At 44.3% G+C, this 18,136-nt stretch overlaps 1 protein-coding gene across 2 annotated transcripts in view; it reads left to right on the top strand.

The window, feature by feature from the left end:
* CABLES1 (Cdk5 and Abl enzyme substrate 1) overlaps positions 1-7,756 on the top strand; it is a 70,302-nt gene extending 62,546 nt beyond the window's left edge. Inside the window, exons 8-10 of one of the 2 annotated variants that reach the window (XM_048938812.1) lie at positions 713-819; positions 1,798-2,005; positions 3,339-7,756. In XM_048938812.1, the coding sequence (XP_048794769.1) occupies positions 713-819; positions 1,798-2,005; positions 3,339-3,479 (456 nt within the window). In that variant the 3' untranslated portion in view covers positions 3,480-7,756. The remainder of the gene's footprint in view (positions 1-712; positions 820-1,797; positions 2,006-3,338) is intronic. The other variant, XM_048938811.1, reaches the window with a different exon arrangement.
* Positions 7,757-18,136: the final 10,380 nt, after the last annotated feature.

Raw genomic sequence — 18,136 nt, 5'->3', positions numbered from 1 at the left:
AACCACGACCTTACTCTAACAATCCTCCTCTACATCATGTCCCTGAGCACCACATCCACATGGTTTTTAAACACATTTAGGGATGATGAAGAACAGGAATTTCAAGGTAAAGGAAGTAGGCTGTACACTTCTAATGTTGTTCTAACTCAGTATTTCTGTTCACTTAGTTTGTAACTTTTGAGAGTATTACTATCTTTCATTCTGTTGAATTACTCACCATTTAGGCCTATTACCTATTTTGTTATAATTCTAGGATACAGTACTCAACAATTTATGCCAGCAATTCCTTTGAGCATTAAGTTTGAGACTGGCAGTATGTTTCAGAGCCACACACAAAGCCTGGTCATCAAATTAATTATTGTGATAACTGAACTTTGGCTTAACAAGAACTGTCAGCTAGGTTTTATCCACCCACGTTTGGCTTAAACTCGTCCTCAGCAGTATTTGGAAGGCTTGTAATAAGGTATGTGCTGCTCAGGGTTTGTGCTGAACACTCATCTCTGATTTCAGGTCACCCATTCTGATGGAGCAGTTGCAAGCAAATTGATACCTTAATTCAGATCTCATTTTTCCTGTTTTTGAAATCATTAAGACTGACTGGTGCTTGTTTGGTATTTCTTGCTTGCAGGGAGTGAGCCATCATGTTTGTTAACTGTAACTGTGATCATGTTGTAAACTATAAGAATGATTTTCTCTCAACCATGTGTTACAGACCACAGTCATAGACTACGTGAAGCCATCAGATCTCAAAAAGGACATGAATGAGACATTTAAGGAAAAGTTCCCTCACATCAAGTTAACCCTCAGTAAAATAAGAAGGTACGTTGCGGAGCTCGGTAAGGCTGCAACGTGATACGGCTGTCTCACGTTGCAGTGTGATTGCTGTTGTACATGAAGAGACACAGCACTGATTGATTTTCCAAGAGCAGTGACCTGCAGAGGTGCAGAGTAAGTCAGATGATTGCTTTGATTAGTTGGCTGAGAAAACCAGATAGAGGACTGTGCAAGCACGTACCACTCAGGTGTCAAGCTCCACTTATAAGAGGATGAGGATGTGAGCTGTGCTTGCGTTATACTATCAGATCCAGAAAAAATGATACAAAAAAAGACTTCAAACTTATGGCACTTAGCTTAGAAAGACAATGAAGAGGGAGAAATGTTGATTTTTGCCTCTTGTGCAAAGAGCATGGCCAGAAGCAAAACAACGGATAAGTTTCACTGCAAAGTTGTAGTATTTTGTCACTGTTTCTAGTGTAGCAGTCTATACATACTGAATAATGGTGATTTAATGTGACTGAAGTGGCTAGTGTATGTTTGGTGGCCCTGCTAGGCAGGGGGGTTGGAACTACATGATCCTTGAGGTCACTTCCAACCCGGGTGATTCTGTGTGTGATACTGGCTCCTGTTGCTCTGTAACTACAGAATTCTACAGTGCATAGCAAGTTTGGATTTGACCAAACATAATCAACTGCTAAGTTGCATATAGATCACAAGCAATCAATCCATTGCTATTAAATAAATTGTGTATAGCTTAAGACTTCCAATGAAATATTTTTACCAAAAAATGTCAAAGCTCTTCAGTTACTATTGCAGTTTGATACAACTACCTGTTGGGGGGAAAGGATTAAGTCAAAACAGAGTGTCCCCAAAATAGAGCATAAACATACCTGCCCAGTAAATTACACTTTCCCTTTCTGTTTGTGTAAGCAGGAATCTCTGCAGTAATGACTCTTACGGTGAAATGAGTAATGCTTTAACATGCAGTTCACGGCATGCTTGTCTGGTCTCTTTACTCAGCTTGAAGAGAGAAATGCGCAAGCTTGCTCAAGAAGAATGTGGTTTTGAAGAGCCCACAGTAGCCATGGCCTTTGTCTACTTTGAGAAGCTCGCTCTCAAGGGGAAGCTGAACAAGCAGAATAGAAAGCTTTGTGCTGGAGCCTGTGTTCTTTTAGCAGCCAAAATTGGCAGTGACCTCAGAAAACATGAAGTCAAGCATCTTATAGATGTAGGTATCCATACAGTTCCTGTGTTCTCTCTACATAAAGTGCCAGTGCGTGGTATATACAAGCCTGCTTATCAGTAGTCATGCTTTCTTTAGGTATCCAGCCCTCCAGCTAGCTAACCGCATTCCTTTATTTTACGTTGATGGGGAAGTAGGAGTGATCTGTGTGATAGCAGAGGACCAAGAAACCCATTTGATGTGACTGAGCACCCTTGGTATCGGATATTTTGAGGTCTGATATATATATCTTACCACCATTCTGCCAATACAAGTCAAAAGTTAACCTTCAGGAAATTCATTTTGCTTTTAATTTTATTTTTAAGAGTGTTAGTAAAGACTGTCTTCTACCCACTCCATATTAAAGAGTTAAGAAACAGAGGGTGTCTTATTCCATAACACGTTTGCAAGCACTGAGACAACGATTTAACACAACAGAAAATCAGTCTCATAGCTGAGTACAACCAACTCACTTCAAGAGATGTGGGAACTCTGTTGGAGGCAGAACTGGATTCGCATCTTTCTGCCCCAGCCACAGAACTGGTCTGGTAGTTTAGTAGAATATTCTTCAAATAGCCAGGAAAAAGTAAACTGAGTGGAAGCTGGAAGATCTGCCAATTCTGAATCATTGGTCTGCCCTTAAGGCACATGGAGGTTTTCATTAGATCATGTGGGCAACAAAGCAGCAAGCCAAGGGAGGTCATAAGAGTGGAGCGGGGGAGAATATTTCTGAAGAGTTGGCTGCCTTCTTCTGTAGCATCCAAATCCAGTGAGAACAGCAGAACAGATGGAAAGTTTAGTACAGTGCAGCAGAAAGCAAGTATGAAATCTATTTAATCTCCTTTGGGAATAGCAGTTTCTAATATACACTGTACTTAGAGTTGTTATAGATGACACTTTTTGCCTCTGAGGCATTACAGTCAAATGTATCTAATTGTAGTGTAAATAATTTCCCTAACAGTGTGTTGTAACAGTGCCATGCTGGAAACAAAATCTGAGATTTCAAGCAGAGAGGAATTCTGTGGGCACTTATAAGGTGCACGTATTCCATTACACAAGTGACTGCACAAAGCTAGGTGTTTCTTTTCCTGCATTGCTGATCACTATAATCTGTAGAAGATGTATCTGCTAGAGCAGGAATGAGCGAGTTAAATGACAAACATCAGAAACAGTGAGTCTGGCTGAACTTTGTAAACCACCTCCCCAGTAAGAAATCAGCAGGAAATAGCGGTACACACTTAGGTGCAAATGTGAATAACATCATCTGTAAGAAAGCACTGGAAAGCCAAATCCTCATTGACAAAGTCCTTTTCATTCTTTTCCTGGGCTGTTGATACAGAAACTGGAAGAGAAGTTCCGGCTGAACAGGCGAGAGCTGATTGCCTTTGAGTTCCCCGTGCTGGTGGCCTTGGAGTTTGCTCTCCACCTTCCTGAGCACGAAGTGATGCCGCACTACAGACGCTTGATCCAGAACTCCTAGCACTGGCTGCCCTGCTGGGAAGGGGCTCCGGACTGTTCCCACCTGGCTCTCTTGAGCTGCATTACTACTGGAAATGCAAAGTTACAGACTCCTAACACTTCACTCTCTCCCTCTCCGAACCAGTTTTTTCAACAACTGATGGGAAACGCTGCGTTGACGTAAGACTCGGCTTTGACAAATTTAGATGTCGTTACTTTCTCAAAGCAGGTGGAGACTGAGATGTTGGTACATGGTTAATGTGCTGAAACTGGATGGCAACTGACCCTACCAGTGGGGACTGCGGACCTACAAGCTACCTGTCATCAGTCATACAAAAGCCTGAGGGGGCAGCCTCCACTACCACCCCTCTCTCAATCACACAAACCCTGAAAGCCCACTTGAGTGCATTCTCATAGTGCTTTTTCTACAAACCTGCTGCAACTCATGAAAGGACACCTTGTGAAAAAGCTTTTAAAGAGAATATCTTCACTGTGTCAAAAAGAATGTGCCAATCTATTTTTGTATCAGCAATTGAAAGTGCACTTTTTCCTGTGGGGTGTTTGTGTGTAGATGTGTGTGTGTGTGTGCGCGATGCTGACCTGACCTGTGTCCATGTGGGTGGCTTTGCTGTTTCAGCCTGTATCAGTTACTGAGGGGGAAGATCAAGGTGACCTTACGTGTTTACTTCTTGAAAAACATAACTACTGGAAAAGTGGTAAATGGGATCATTTTTGGATGCTCGTTTTATTGTTTTCTAATTCTCTGATCTTTCCAACATCTTACCTTTGAAAGGATCACACTACTATCAGGAGAGAAGGATCAGCAGCTGACCGTAAGTTTTCAGTCATGTTTGTGATAGAAGTGAAAGCATTAGTATGAGATTTCCATGTCATGTTTTTTAAAAATATCTTGTGTTAAGCCACATGCTTATTTTTAACCTTCGCACTTTTCCCACTGTGGAGATGGTTAAGACTTGCACTCTGTAGTGTTGTATTTCTGTGCTCTATGTTAGAGTGCATAATAAGCACATTTGTTGTGCTGTATCTTAAAACAGTGTTTTATTAAAAAAAAAAAAAAAAAGTAGGGCTCAGCAGTATAACAGGTGTGTTAAGGCTCCAACAGCAGGGGCATCAGCTGTTGTTCAGGTTTTGTTTTTTAATGAAAATTGACTGTGCAAAACCTATAATCAGTGCCCATTTAAGTTAAAGACCCTGTTCCTTCCAACATTTCAGTATTGGAGTTTAACATGAAGCCTTCCTGCAACTCCCATGGCTCTGACTGGATGGATGCCCAGAAGCTGCCGAGTGTCGCCTGCACTCCCTGATGCTGCGTGGATGCTGGGCTGTGCTCATGGGCATCACTCAGCCAATGGCATTCTGGGCATCACACCCATGTCCAATCTCCTCCTGCACAGGTTCACTTCCCAAGCCTTGCCCTCCACGTGCCCCACAAGATCCTGTACAGTCAAATCCTTACACTTTTGATGTCTTTTATAAATAAATCTCAGCCATGAGATTGTAGCTGAAGCCTTACCTCTGTAAGTTCGGGAGTGCTTGCTCAGAGTATGGGAAGGGCTTGTGAGCAGAACGTCGAGAGGTGGGACATGTCAGAGGATGTACACACACTAATGCTTACTTTCTTTCACTCTTACTTTAACCGGTTTTATTACTTCCTTTGGTTAGGCCAGAAAACATCCAGTTTCTTTACCAGCTTTGACTCCTTTAAATTCTAGTACCAAAAACACCTGCATACGATTGCTCTCTAGGATCTGGAAAGGGTATGGGAAATGTGTCAGGACAAATGGGAATTCGTCTGATGCTGTTGCTCTCCCTCCATTTTAAGGGGGAGGGTCACTGTGCTGGCTTACAATTATTACTAATACTTGTCTAAATACTGATTAGATACATTCCAGCGGGACTGGGGTTGGGTGAACAGAAAAATGTGCACTTCCCTCCCCAGCGCAGCCCCCCACTCCCACTGCCTCCCAGCCCCAGCAGCCCAGGAGGAGAAGGGCCGAGTGCCCACGGCAGCACAGCAGCTGTCTGCAGACCACTGCAGTCAGCAGATCTGTCCTAGGGCCTTCCGTCCTCGGCTGTGGCCCTCCCCTCCAAAATCATGTATATACATTCAAGATTTGCTTCTGGTGGCAGAGATCTGTTCCCAACACTGACTGCTGAAAGCTAAGAGGAGGCTTTACCTTCTGCAAAGGTTCTGCCTTTTGCTTTTTAGTCTTGATTTTTTTTTTTAATGTTGCTTTAGAGTATTGCAGGGAAAAAGCAAATTGTGATTGCAAGATACAGACTAAAGAATGGCAGTCTTACAGTAGTCTTCAGAGACGCTATTGAATCATGCTGTCACATTTTTTGTCTCCTGTGCTGCTACCCAATCCCGATCCACAGTTTACACAGATTTCTGGGAGGAAATCTGATTGCTGGAGACTTTCTGCTTCTTGTTGTCATTGTTTTCATTGTTTTGGGGGTGGGAAAGGGTTTTGGAGTGATGTTCAGTTACAGTTCCAATGTGGAATAAACAAGATGGTGGCAATGTTGCACTGTTCACTTAGGAATGTATATAAAGCCATATGATGCTAGATCTCAAAGCACAAAGCATGGTCAGTACGATGGTGGTTAGGACTACGGGCAGCGTGTACCCCCTTTTGTCCCCAATCCTGGGAAAATTCAGGCTGAAGTGACAGAGGAAATCTGTACCAAACAACAAACAGAAGTTGATTGTTTGCCTTTGTCTTACATGGTAACAAGTGTTGATTTACAAATGATTTTAGATTCAACTTCAAGTAGTTCCGAAAATCATCCATTCCATATCACCTGTTATGTTTTGAAATTACATACCATACACTCTACCATGCAGAGTTTTTGCTTTTTCTAGAAAAAATAAATAAAAGTTAAAAAAAAATAATTGAAAAACCCAGACTCTTTTCCACCAGTGACAGTAAGTAAAATTATTCTGTTCTCTCATCTGTATGTGTCAAATGGTTCTGGTTTTGTCTTCCTCTGGGACATAAAGCTGATAATTAAGAAGTCCTGGGCATCTCCTAACCTTCATCTCCTGCAGATTCCTCACTTCCAGGATCTCTTCTCCAGCCAAGATCTCTTTTTGGCACCGGCTCCTCTCCATCATGTACATAAGCATGAAGTACACACAGACAAGCAGGCTCCTATGCAATTCTTCTGTCTCATTACCCTTTGTTAATTGGAGAGGTTGGGATATGCCACTTAGGTTTAGTCCAGGTGTTATTCAGGTTTGCAGCTAGCTCCGTACCAGTGGTAGTGCACATGGTAGGCTGTCAGAGTGGCAGTTTTGGACACTGAACACAATTATCTGCCATCTATTAGCAGTCAAACCATCTTTTCCACCTCCGACACTCCCTAAATCCAGCACATACCTGGGCCTGGTTAGGCCAGATGTTTTCACCAGACAGCACCCACGTATTGTGCTTTTGCATTGAATGGTTCAAGATCTGCTCAGATGGAGCCCTAGGCAATCTGATCTAGTGCCTGACTTAGTGCCTGGCAACTCTGCCTGTGGCATGAAGGCTGGATCTGGATGGTCTTTGAGATCCCTTCCAACCCAAACCATTCTGTGATTCCACATTCACTTTAATAAACAGTTTTCAGAGGTTTGGTTTCCTACCCCATACCCTTAGCTGTCTGTATTCCATAGAGCCCCATAATTGCAAATCAGTATTTGTGGTGTGGAGAACAGCAGTTTGATTTACGTGGGACCCAGAATGTAGAAATATACAGAATGCTCTGCTAATCATCTTCCAAAGTAATCTCACAAATGCCAGTGTCATCTTTGGAGTAGTCTGTAATGACTTTAAATGAAATAACATCAGCTAGTTGCTTCAACCACATAGCATGGAGCCTCTTTGCTGGAGGCAGAGCAATTTATTCGAAGATAACACCTTCCCACAATGCTAGCAGATTTTGGCACCAGTCTCCATGTTAAAAACATTGAAACAACATTAAAAAAATTTTTTTTAAAGGTGAAAGTTGTTTAGAGAAGTGAGAGACTGTGCATTCACAGCTACAGCAGTGCCAACATCACTACTGAGACTGAAATCTGTCCCAGGTTGCACCTTTAGGGAAGGGGTGGAGGTGTGGGAGGAGGACCTGAACTTCATTTGTTCATCCATCTGCCATTTGTAGAAAAGATGGGGAAAAAAAAAGGAAAGGGGAGAAGAATTTTCAGACTCATCCCTTTGCTGAGACTTGTACACAAAGAGGGCTCTCTGAAACCTTGCTCCTGTCCATAGGCTGCACAGTGAGGCCCTGCAGCCCCAGACAGTGCCTTGGCTGTAGATTTCATAGAATCATAGAATCGTAGAATGGCCTGGGTTGAAAAGGACCGCAATGATCATCCAGTTTCAACCCCCTGCTATGTGCAGGGTCACCAACCACCAGACCAGGCTGCCCAGAGCCACATCCAGCCTGGCCTTGAATGCCTCCAGGGATGGGGCATCCACAGCCTCCTTGGGCAACCTGTTCCCGTATGTCACCACCCTCTGTGTGAAAAACTTCCTCTAAATGTCTAACCTAAGTCTCCCCTGTCTCAGTTTAAAACCATTCCCCCTTGTCCTATCACTATCTATCCACATAAACAGCCGTTCCCTCTCCTGTTTCAATGCTCCCTTCAAGGACTGGGGCCACAGTGAGGTCTCCCCGGAGCCTTCTCCAAGCTACACAAGCCCAGTTCTCTCAACCTTTCCTCATAGGAGAGGTGCTCCAGCCCTCTGATCATCTTAGTGGCCCTCCTCTGGACTCACTCCAAGACCCCCACATTCTTCCTGTAGTGGGGGCCTCAGGTCTGGATGCAGTACTGCAGATGGGGCCTCACAAGAGCCAAGTAGAGGGGGACAATCGCCTCCCTCTGTCTGCTGGCCACCCCTTGTGTAATGCAGCCCAGAACACAGTTGGCTTTCCGGGCTGCAAGCGCACACTGCTGGGTCACACTTGTGGTCCAGATGTGCTCAAAGGACAGCATTCATTCACTAGAAACCAAACAAAAGCATTGCACAGATCCCAGAGTAAAATCTCAGGACAAATAGCAAGAGCAGCAGTAGCGGCTATAGTGTGCTACTGGAAAAGAGCGGGATTGTAGTCCTGGAAGATGGCCTGTGTACCTTCCAAAGCAACAGGGAGGACCAAGAAGTTGCTGAGGTAGGCAGGCACCTCTGGGCCCATCAGGTCCACTCCCTGCTCCAGCTGGGACACCCAGGGCAGGGGGACCAGGCCCATGTCCTGAAGAACAGCCACTCCAGATGGGGAGAGGAGATATGCTATCAAAAACAGATGTAAAAAACTGCAGAGATGTACAGCCTGAAGTTCTGCTGAAGGGAGGGAGGAACAGTTAACGAAATTACAGATCTGTGAAAACAATGGGAGCTTGTGGTTTCTGTTGATGTTTTCCGCTGGTAACAAAAGAAGCCTGACTGTATTTTTAGCTTAGAAAGATTTCAAAGATACTAGTATGGGAACATCGCATCTGCAAAGTTTTAAAAAGCTAGATAAAAGGTTTCCAAATTTTTCGCATCCCACTCGGAACAGAAATGATGGAATTATTGCCACCTGAGGTGCATTACCCAGTGGGAACGCAATGCCTCTCCCAGCCCTCCTCACAGCCCATCCTGGGAAGTCCCTGCTCTCAAGAAAGCCTCCAACCAAAATGTGAGCCTCAGGCACCTTCCTCACACCCCTCCTTCCACAGGTGAAAGCACAGCCTCATTAGCAGCCTGGCTTGGTCAACAGCCACAATCTCGCATGTTGCAGTCCACAACCCAACTGCACCACACAGCTCCTCACAGAGCACGAGCATTTTAAGGAAACATTGAAGCGGGAATTAGACTTCTCGGATGGACGTGGTCCAGCACTTCTCCTCTGAAGGCTCAGGGAGCTGCGGTTGTTCAGCCTGGAGGAGAGAAGGCTTTTGGGAAAACCTCACTGTGGTCTTTTCAGAGAAGCTGTGGTGCCCTATCCCTGCAGGTGCTCAAGGCCAGGTGAGGCCCTGGGCAGCTGAGCTGCTGGGTGGCAGCCCTGCCCATGGCAGGGGGTGGGACTGGGTGGGCTTGGAGGTCCTTCCAACCCAAACCGCTCTAGGATTCTATTATCAGTACCTTTTTTTCCACCTCTCTCGTGTGCATTTTTTCTAGCCAAAACTAGAACAATTCAAGCTTATAAGCAAAAGCAATTCATATGAATGCATGTTGTTCACTTGTAAGTCTCTCAAAAGCACATCACCCAAGAGCTATGCCTAGAGTACTTCTGAGAGCTCAATATTTAATCCTAGCTGCCCAGTAACATCCCTCTGCAGCAAGCTGTGCAGACTGGAAGACGATCAGAACCTGGAGTATTTCCATGGGTAAACACCGTAGTTTCCACCAAGCCAAAGCCAGAGCTGCCAAGTGTTCCTCCCTCCTGACTGATTTCAAAGTCCATTGATACTTTCTGAACCCAGGACTCCATCAGCTGTCACCTGCCTTCCAGAGCATCCTGTATGGCACTTTATTTCTGCACAGACTGAAGCTGGATTAGACAACAACCTAGGCAGAAGAGATAGTAACTATTTCATGCCTAATACCCAAACCTCTAGCTTTGTTTAACCTGAACAATACTGCACAAAGTTGCAGCCCTACCAGTCAGTAGAGCACACAAGCCACTGCATCCGAGGTACTAAGGAACATTCAGATATCACAGTACAAATTAATTGTTGTGTAGATGGATTAAGAACTCTTAGATCCTCTTTTCAGATCCTTTTTCCTGTTTTATGCCTTTTCAGGTGCTTTTCACTCACTGCTGTTGTTCAGCTATTTTTTTTTTTTTTTTCCTCTTGGTTTACCTTTTATTATTTCAATAACCCCAAAGTAATCAGGAAGACATTGGTGCAGTGCTGGGTTGAGTCTGGCTGACTCTCACACAGCATCCAGGCTGCAGTCCCCACCCTTCATCTGATTTATTTTAAAAGCCTGCTGTGTCCATTAATGGAAAGTTGGACTCTGTTCAGGCTGTGATGGTGTCCATGGACAGGAAATTGGAAAGTTTCAGATTAAAGCTGCAGGAGGCCAGGAAGAAAAATATCTGGTGAATTTAATTGATGGTGGCAACTCAGTTATTAGGGACAAATACTAAAGAAATGGCAGCCTGTGACTCAAAACAAATCCTTACTTCAGCATGGCTTCACCAAAGGCAGATCTTGCCTGACGAATCTGGCGGCCTCCTATGATGGAGTGACAGTTTCTGTGGACAGGGAAAGGGCGGTAGATGTCATCTGCCTGGAGTTCTGCAAGGCCTTTGACATGGTCCCTCACCACATCCTTCCCTCAAAATTGGAGAGGTGTGGATTTGAAGGACAGACTGTTCGATGGATTAGGAATTGTCTGGCTGGATGGAAGGAAGGGAAGCCATCCAGAGGGACCTGGACAGGCTGGAGAAGTGGGCCCATGAAAACCTAATGAGGTTCAATAAGACCAGGGCTGTCTTTGTGTTACTAAATTTGCTAACCATCCAAGTTACTCTCTCCTTGATTTCTTAAAGGTCTGAGACATACCTGGTGAAACCTGGGCCTCCCTGTTGCTTATGTACTCATCCAGAAATAAGAAAGCAATGGGAGTCCCAGCGATGCCATTCTGCATTTACGTAGAAGCCAGCTGATGATGAGGAGAGAGAGGAGTCATAGCAGCAACCTTTGCTGAAGACCTTATCATAGAATGGCTTGGGTTGGATGGGATCTTAAAGATTATGTAGTTCCAGACCCCATCACTGAAGAAGCCCATCAAGGCACAAGATGACCTGAAACCCATCTGCATTGGGCAGAGAATAGGCTTTTCAGACAATGGCAAATGGCAATGGCAAAAAATAGGCAAATGACCTGAAATCCTAGCAATGGCTTTCTTAAAGGGGAAAAAGAGAGAAAAATAGGTGAAAAGAATTCTGATTCATTTTATAATAGTACTGCCATCCTAACATCATTTATTTTTTGCATTTAAATGGATAATTGAGCCAGAAAGTCAAAAATACGTAGCATAACTGTGGTTATTTACATAACTGTACTATAGAATATAGGAGGAGAGGGACCCAGTATGATGATGTGGAAACTGAATGGGTTAGATGGTAAAAAAATACAACAGAACAAAATCCATGAAAACTCCAAGATCCTGAAGCATGTTACAGCTGAAATCTCATGCCATGGGCGGGCTTGCAATACTGTTTGTTTTTAAACCATCACATGGAAAATGATGTCAGAATTCTATAGCTAGAATTATATTTTTGGAATGGTCAAAAATATTTCAGAGTACTCTGTACCTTCCTATTAAGGCAAAACAACTTTCAGCTGATGAAAGAATTCACCATGAAGAGATTCCATGATTTCTTTCAGAGGGACCAATGTAAGATCCCATTGGTTGGGTAAGAGTGCGCTCTCCTCTCTCTTTTTGCTAGAAGACACAAACCCTTGAGATTTTCACCTTGGGATAAAACAACTAAGGGGAGCAGCAGCTGGAGCCATACCGTAGCCTGTTTCCCACTTCCTCCTCGCTCAGATCCCAGCATAAGGCATCCCTCACAAGACTCAAGCCTGACTTCATCCAAGCTTCTGCCCACAGCAGAGGGGTTAGAACTGGGTCTTGAAGGTCCCTTCCGACCTAACCCATTCAATGATTCTATGGTTTAGGGGAGCCGTATGGAGCCTGGTGTCCATGGGAAGTGAATGGAAATCGTGCCTGACCGATGGGCAGACACAACACGCACCATTTCAGGAGGCGATGTGATTTATTAAATCCCTTAGTACCAGACCCAGGTTTTCCTGTCTCAGGAGCTCTCAGCAGGCTCCCATGCAATCTGCCTGCTGCTCACTTCCAGCACAATGCTGGGAGCTGGATGTCACACCGCAAACCCGCTGTTACCCGCTGCATTTACTCCTTCAAATCAAATTTCCATGGTTACAAAGAAGACTTTGAACCAGGAAAGATGCCCTTATGTCATGGTCTCAGGATCAAGAGAAGTAAAAAAACACCAGAGGGATTTGGAATGGGAAGTTATTTTCCTGCTTTCACACAGATCAGGCCATGAAGGGTTCCACCATCCAAACTTCCAGTGCTGCTGCCCAGCAATTCAGCATTCGTGCTGCTGAACCAGACTGCTTTTTTTCTGAAGAATTCTGAATCACACAGGGTTTGTTTTATGGGTTTGTTTGTTTGTTTTAATCCAAAAGAAAACAATACAGTTGAGTTCTTTCCATCGGAGAGGCTGCAGTAAGCAACTTACCCACACAACACGCCTATTCATGACATGAGCCACACAGCTCTTTGCTCAGCAATTTTAATGTTCCACTGTGAATAGAACTGAGCCACACGAAATTCTGTTGTGTAAGGCTCTCCTTGGAAGCAGAGATTTATTTTCTCTGGTTACAGCTCATCATGTCTAGAAGCTGCAGCCATCTGCACTAATCCCATGCAGTCTGCTCGTATTCATCAGCACCATGCTGAAGACAGGATGAACAGATGAGTATAATAAGGAAACAAAAGTTGCTTTGCTGAAATGTTTAGCTTCTGTGTCTATCCTACATCCTAATTCTTTGAATAAAGCTGTAGACATTTAATAAATAAACAATTAGTTTGCCCCAAAGGAATCATCATAGAATCGTAGAAGGGCCTGGGTTGGAAGGGACCTTAAATCCAACCCAGTCCCACCCCATGCCATGGGCAGGGCTGCCACCCAGCAGCTCAGCTGCCCAGGGCCCCATCCAACCTGGCTTTGAGCGCCTGCGGGGATGGGGCACCACAGCTCACATGGGCAGCTGTGCCAGCACCTCACCAACCTCTGAATTTCTTCCAAATATCTAACTAAATCTCTTCTCATTTAGTTTAAAGCCACTGCCCCTTGTCCTATCAGACCATGTAAAAATCAGTTTCCCTCCTGCTCATAAATTCCCTTCAAGTATCGGCAGATCACAATGAGGTTCCTTCATTGGCCTTACGGGCTACAAGCACACACTTGTGGCTCACATTATGTTTCTCATTCACCAGGACCCATGTCCTTCTCAGCAGAGCTTCTCTCAATGAGTTCTTCTCCCAGTCTGCACACATACTTTAGATTACCTCAGCCCAGGTGCAACACCTTGCACTTGGCCCTGCTCAACCTCACATGTATGTTCACATGGACCCACTTTTTGAGCCTGTCCGTGTCCCTCTGGAGGAGCACAGTGCTGGAGAAAGGGAAGTTCTGTGCTATGCTGTCTGGATGAGAAGCTACAAGATATGGTTTAGTAGCTTGTGGTAGCAATGGTAATGGGGAGGATGGTTGGACTAGATGATCCTGTAGGTCCTTTCCAACCTTGTGATTCTATGATTCTATACGCAAGAGATCATGGCTGGAAGGATTGCCCATGGTCTCTGGCAACCAGAAGAAAGATTGTGAGGAGAGCTGGGGTGCCTACTAGGATGAGTTATGTCCCCACCAGCTTCCCAAATGTGCAGTGAAACCCAGCTTGAGCCAACATGGGACCTAAAATGGGGCTATCAGCCACCAAGCTCTTCTGCACAACACACGGGAGTAACAAAGGGATGGGGACCATGAGGGCAAACAGCAGAAGGAGAAACTCTAAGTATCCCCAGCACCTGAGGTTACACTGTATTGCCTAAGACAGGACTGGGAGCACATACAGGGTTTCCATTCATTGCTGGGAGGAAGAGGTTGGAAAAGACATTGCCTGTTTTATAGAACTGTGCATTTAACTCTTTTAGAGGCCCAAAGTGGTGGCTGAACCAGCTCTGAGCCATCTGCTTTTAAATCTTCATCACAAGCATAAGACACAATACACTAAGCATGTTGTCAAGCATGACTGTGGGAGAAAAAATGATTTTATCTATCATCAAATCAAGAACATAACATGCCAGCTGGCTGTCCCCTTCTGTTCTGGAAGGAAAGCCCTGTGCGATGCCTTCTCATCCAAGATCAAGGACGACACACTCTCCCATCTCAGTGAACTAAAAGCCCAACTTTTCCTCCAATACTGTCCCAAAATAATCACTTTTCTAGCAGAAATGAAAGCTTACACAAGGTCAAAGTGCAGTTTCAAAAGGATTAAGCTCCTCAAACAAGGCAGTTAATATGGAAATAGTTACGCAACCCTCATGGGCTCCTTTAATTCCTTTCTGGGACTAAAAAGCCATCTATTTGTAATGTGTCTTAATCAAAAAAAGAAATGAATAAGCAACACATTTCCAGAAAAAATGTCTTTCCATTTTATCCCCTGGTACAAAACTATTTCAACATGAACTTTTCCCACTCCTGCCCCCAATATCCATCCCAGCCCCACACCTTCTCTTCAGACAAAACCCCCCTGCTCCTGTCTGGAACAGGATTAAGGTCTCACACTGGGTCTGGTGCCTGCTTCGCATAGCAGATGATCTGCCTGAAAGCTGCTTATTCAGCTTCTGCTTTGGGTGAGACAAATCTGCTATGGAGTTTTCTTTAAGCACCCATCCCCTGTAGTTTGCAGGTGAAACAGTTGAAAGAAGGCCTCCTCTCCTTAGCACAGCTCCCAGTAACTAACTTTTCTTCAATACTCTATAGAAATATCCTTGGCAAAACATATTTTCTGTCTACGTAACACTTCTTGAAGTCTTCAGACCTTGTTTGAGGATGGGAGACATGAACATAAACATATATAGACTCTTCCATCAGCTCCAAAAGAGTTGATTAAAAAAAAAAAAAAAAGTAAATCAGAACTCTATTTTTAACAGATATTTCTATGTTTTACTAAGAATTTTAATAGCTACATTGCTTCTTCCAGGCCACTTGATTTCAGCAGCCTCTATCCTGAAGGCCAGCCATACACACAGGCGTGGGCAGCAGATAATGCAAACCAATTACTTCAGGGAGACTGAGAAAAAAAAAAAGAAGAAAAAAAAAAAAGAAAAATTAAGTATAAGCAAGATAAGATCAGAAAAGCTCTGTGTGGTTCGGGACTCTCTGCCAGAGCAGTTTGACCCCAGCGGCGCTGAGGCAGCCATTGACCTGCATCCCCTCAGGATGAGCAGCACATCCCCACCTCTCTTCAGTCCTCAGGAACTGCCAGGCCTTCAGAAGCTCCTTAAAAACAGGCTGAAAAGCTGAAGTACTTCACTGACTGCAAGGCCATTGCCATGCACTGCTCTGAATGCACCAAGATGGATTTTAAAGGCCTTGGAGTTCCATTTCCACCTTACTTTGAAACTTCAGCAGGATGGATCTGTGCTGGTCCACAGAGGCCATGCTCACCAGCAGCAGGTCAGGCTGGTTCAGAGTTTGCTTCCTCCCTGCCATGGTGGACACAGGAACCCAACCTCATTTTCTTGAATTGTTTTCTTTCATGGTTTATGGGGGTGATCAGCTGAAGCCTACAATTTTTTACTTATAAATACAAGCACATTGTGGTAAGGCATAAAAATGAAAAGCAGAAGGAAGCAGCTCAATGCTGTTTAACATGCACACAAGTAAATAATGATGAAGTAGACTCACTAAGTGGAGAAATACTAATTTGGCAGCTGCCAAAAATGGATTCCCCAGAAGCCAGGCAATGCCATGCCTACCTCAGCTCAACGACCTTCCCACAAACGTCCCAAATTCCCTCTGGAATTAAGGAACACCCACTGCTGAACTGGCCATTGACTTTCCACTGAGACCACCAGCAAGGAAGCACGTGGGTGCTGTGGGTTTTGGTACACTGCTATGAATAGCACAGACAGGAGAGCGAGGAAAAGAATCCGGACTGCAGCCAGCTCTGGAAAGTTATGCAAGAGAGGTGCATGAGGTGCTTCTCCCAGAGCGAACGTTTAATCTGTGATTGCAAAACCTAGGCTGTCCCTCTGGGTGCTCATGAGGAAGCATTGCCCCTCCTGGCTGAAGACTCGCTACAACAGCAGGGAGGCGCCATGGGAAGGATCCCCAATGGGCTGGCACAGCTGAATGCCCAGGGAAGGGCAGCATGCTGCACATATCACTCCTGGAGCTGTCTGGATTCACAGGCTGCAAAACAATGAGGATCCATGGCCGGGTGCTCAATGGCTCAGAACATGGCTTCAAACTCAGTGCCTGATGGCTCCTGCTGCTTTCAGGACCAGTGCTTATGTTCAAGCCCATTGTTCTTTCATGTTTGTTCCTCTCTGCCTCCTTCTGCTGAAAGCTGAATTTTACCACCTGGCTGACTCCAGACTCAAGTTAACTTGAGCATAATCCAACATGCATGGACAACAAGGCAGTGTGAACAGACCTTATACTGAGATAAGCTTATCTATCACACAGGCCTGACTACTCCTCTGAATCCTTTTTTAAACTACAGCATTTATTTTTTTCTGAATATCAACTAATTTTCACCTAAAATCTTTCCAGGCAAAGCATTTGGCAGCAACTCATTGCAAAATCTGTCTTGGTTGTAAGACAATGGATTGTATTTGAAGTTCAAATGCATTATGCTTTAAATCACAGCTGGTGGAATTTGTTGGATTGAAGCCGGTATGTCTTAGTTATCTGCAGCCTTCTAAAAGCTAGAAAGATTTCAGAAGGTCTTTCAGTTCCATTAACAGAGCAATCTATTCCTGAAGAGTCACTTCTGTGAAGGCTTCCCTCTCCTTCCCCTGGTTATGAAGGAAACGTTGTCAATTCAGACTAAGGGACCACAGTTTAGATCATAGAATCACAGAAGCAAAGGTTGGAAAGGACCTACAAGATCATCTAGTTCAACCATCCTCTTATCACCATTACTACCCACTAAGCTACTAAACCATTTCTTGTAGATGCCAAATTCAAAACAAGTCCTTCTCACTGACGACTTGCTGTCAAGCTCCCTTTACCATGTAGACATTCCCCACAATATTATCAACTCAACATTAAATATGACTTTCATACAGAGCGCTTGCCCAGGCACTAATTCATCAAGACTAATTTTGAGCATCCATTAAGCAACCAGAAATAAAATTACTTTAAGAACACTTGAGATAAACTGCCTCACACTCTCTAAGACATTCATTGAAGTTTTATAATTTTTGTTGCCTCTTTCAATAATTCAAGAGACAAACCACCACTGGGAACAGTGTGAGTCCTTCCATCCCTTCCAGCTGACAAAAATTCAGAGACTTCAAGAAGAATCTTGGGGAAAAGGAGGAGAAAAAACACACAAAGAGCATGAACTACAGACATTAAGATTTATTGCTCATTTCCCCATTTGGCAAAGCTGTCAACCCACCACAGTTCCATGTGGGAATTATCTCCAGAAGCCCCATGGCCTCTATCACTGTGCCAGCTCAGACAACGTGACTACAGACCTGCGTGCAGCAGCTTGCTGCTTACTGAACAGTTGGAAACAAAGGCCATCCTTCCTGATACTGAATTCACGGCAGGATCCGGGCTCTGACATTGTTTGGTACAACCTGCTGTCAGCTTTCAACAAAAGAACTGGGGGCATCCAGTGGGGAACGCTGCTTTTCCTGAGTTCAATTCCCTCTGCAAGAAGCTGCTACTGGGAGGTTCTTACACAAAGTCATAGGCATGAGGCCAAGCAGATTTTCTTTTACCACATCAATTGGAAATAGTTTGTGTTGTGCTTTGAGGCAAAGGCTCATAATTATCCTACTAAGTATGCTGTTCTCTTACCAGCACTACTGATGGCATAGTTTTTCCTTAATT

The sequence above is a fragment of the Lagopus muta genome, chromosome 3 (assembly GCF_023343835.1).
Source record: "Lagopus muta isolate bLagMut1 chromosome 3, bLagMut1 primary, whole genome shotgun sequence".
NCBI classification, from domain to species: domain Eukaryota; kingdom Metazoa; phylum Chordata; class Aves; order Galliformes; family Phasianidae; genus Lagopus; species Lagopus muta.
This window is presented reverse-complemented; position numbering and strand designations above follow the sequence as displayed.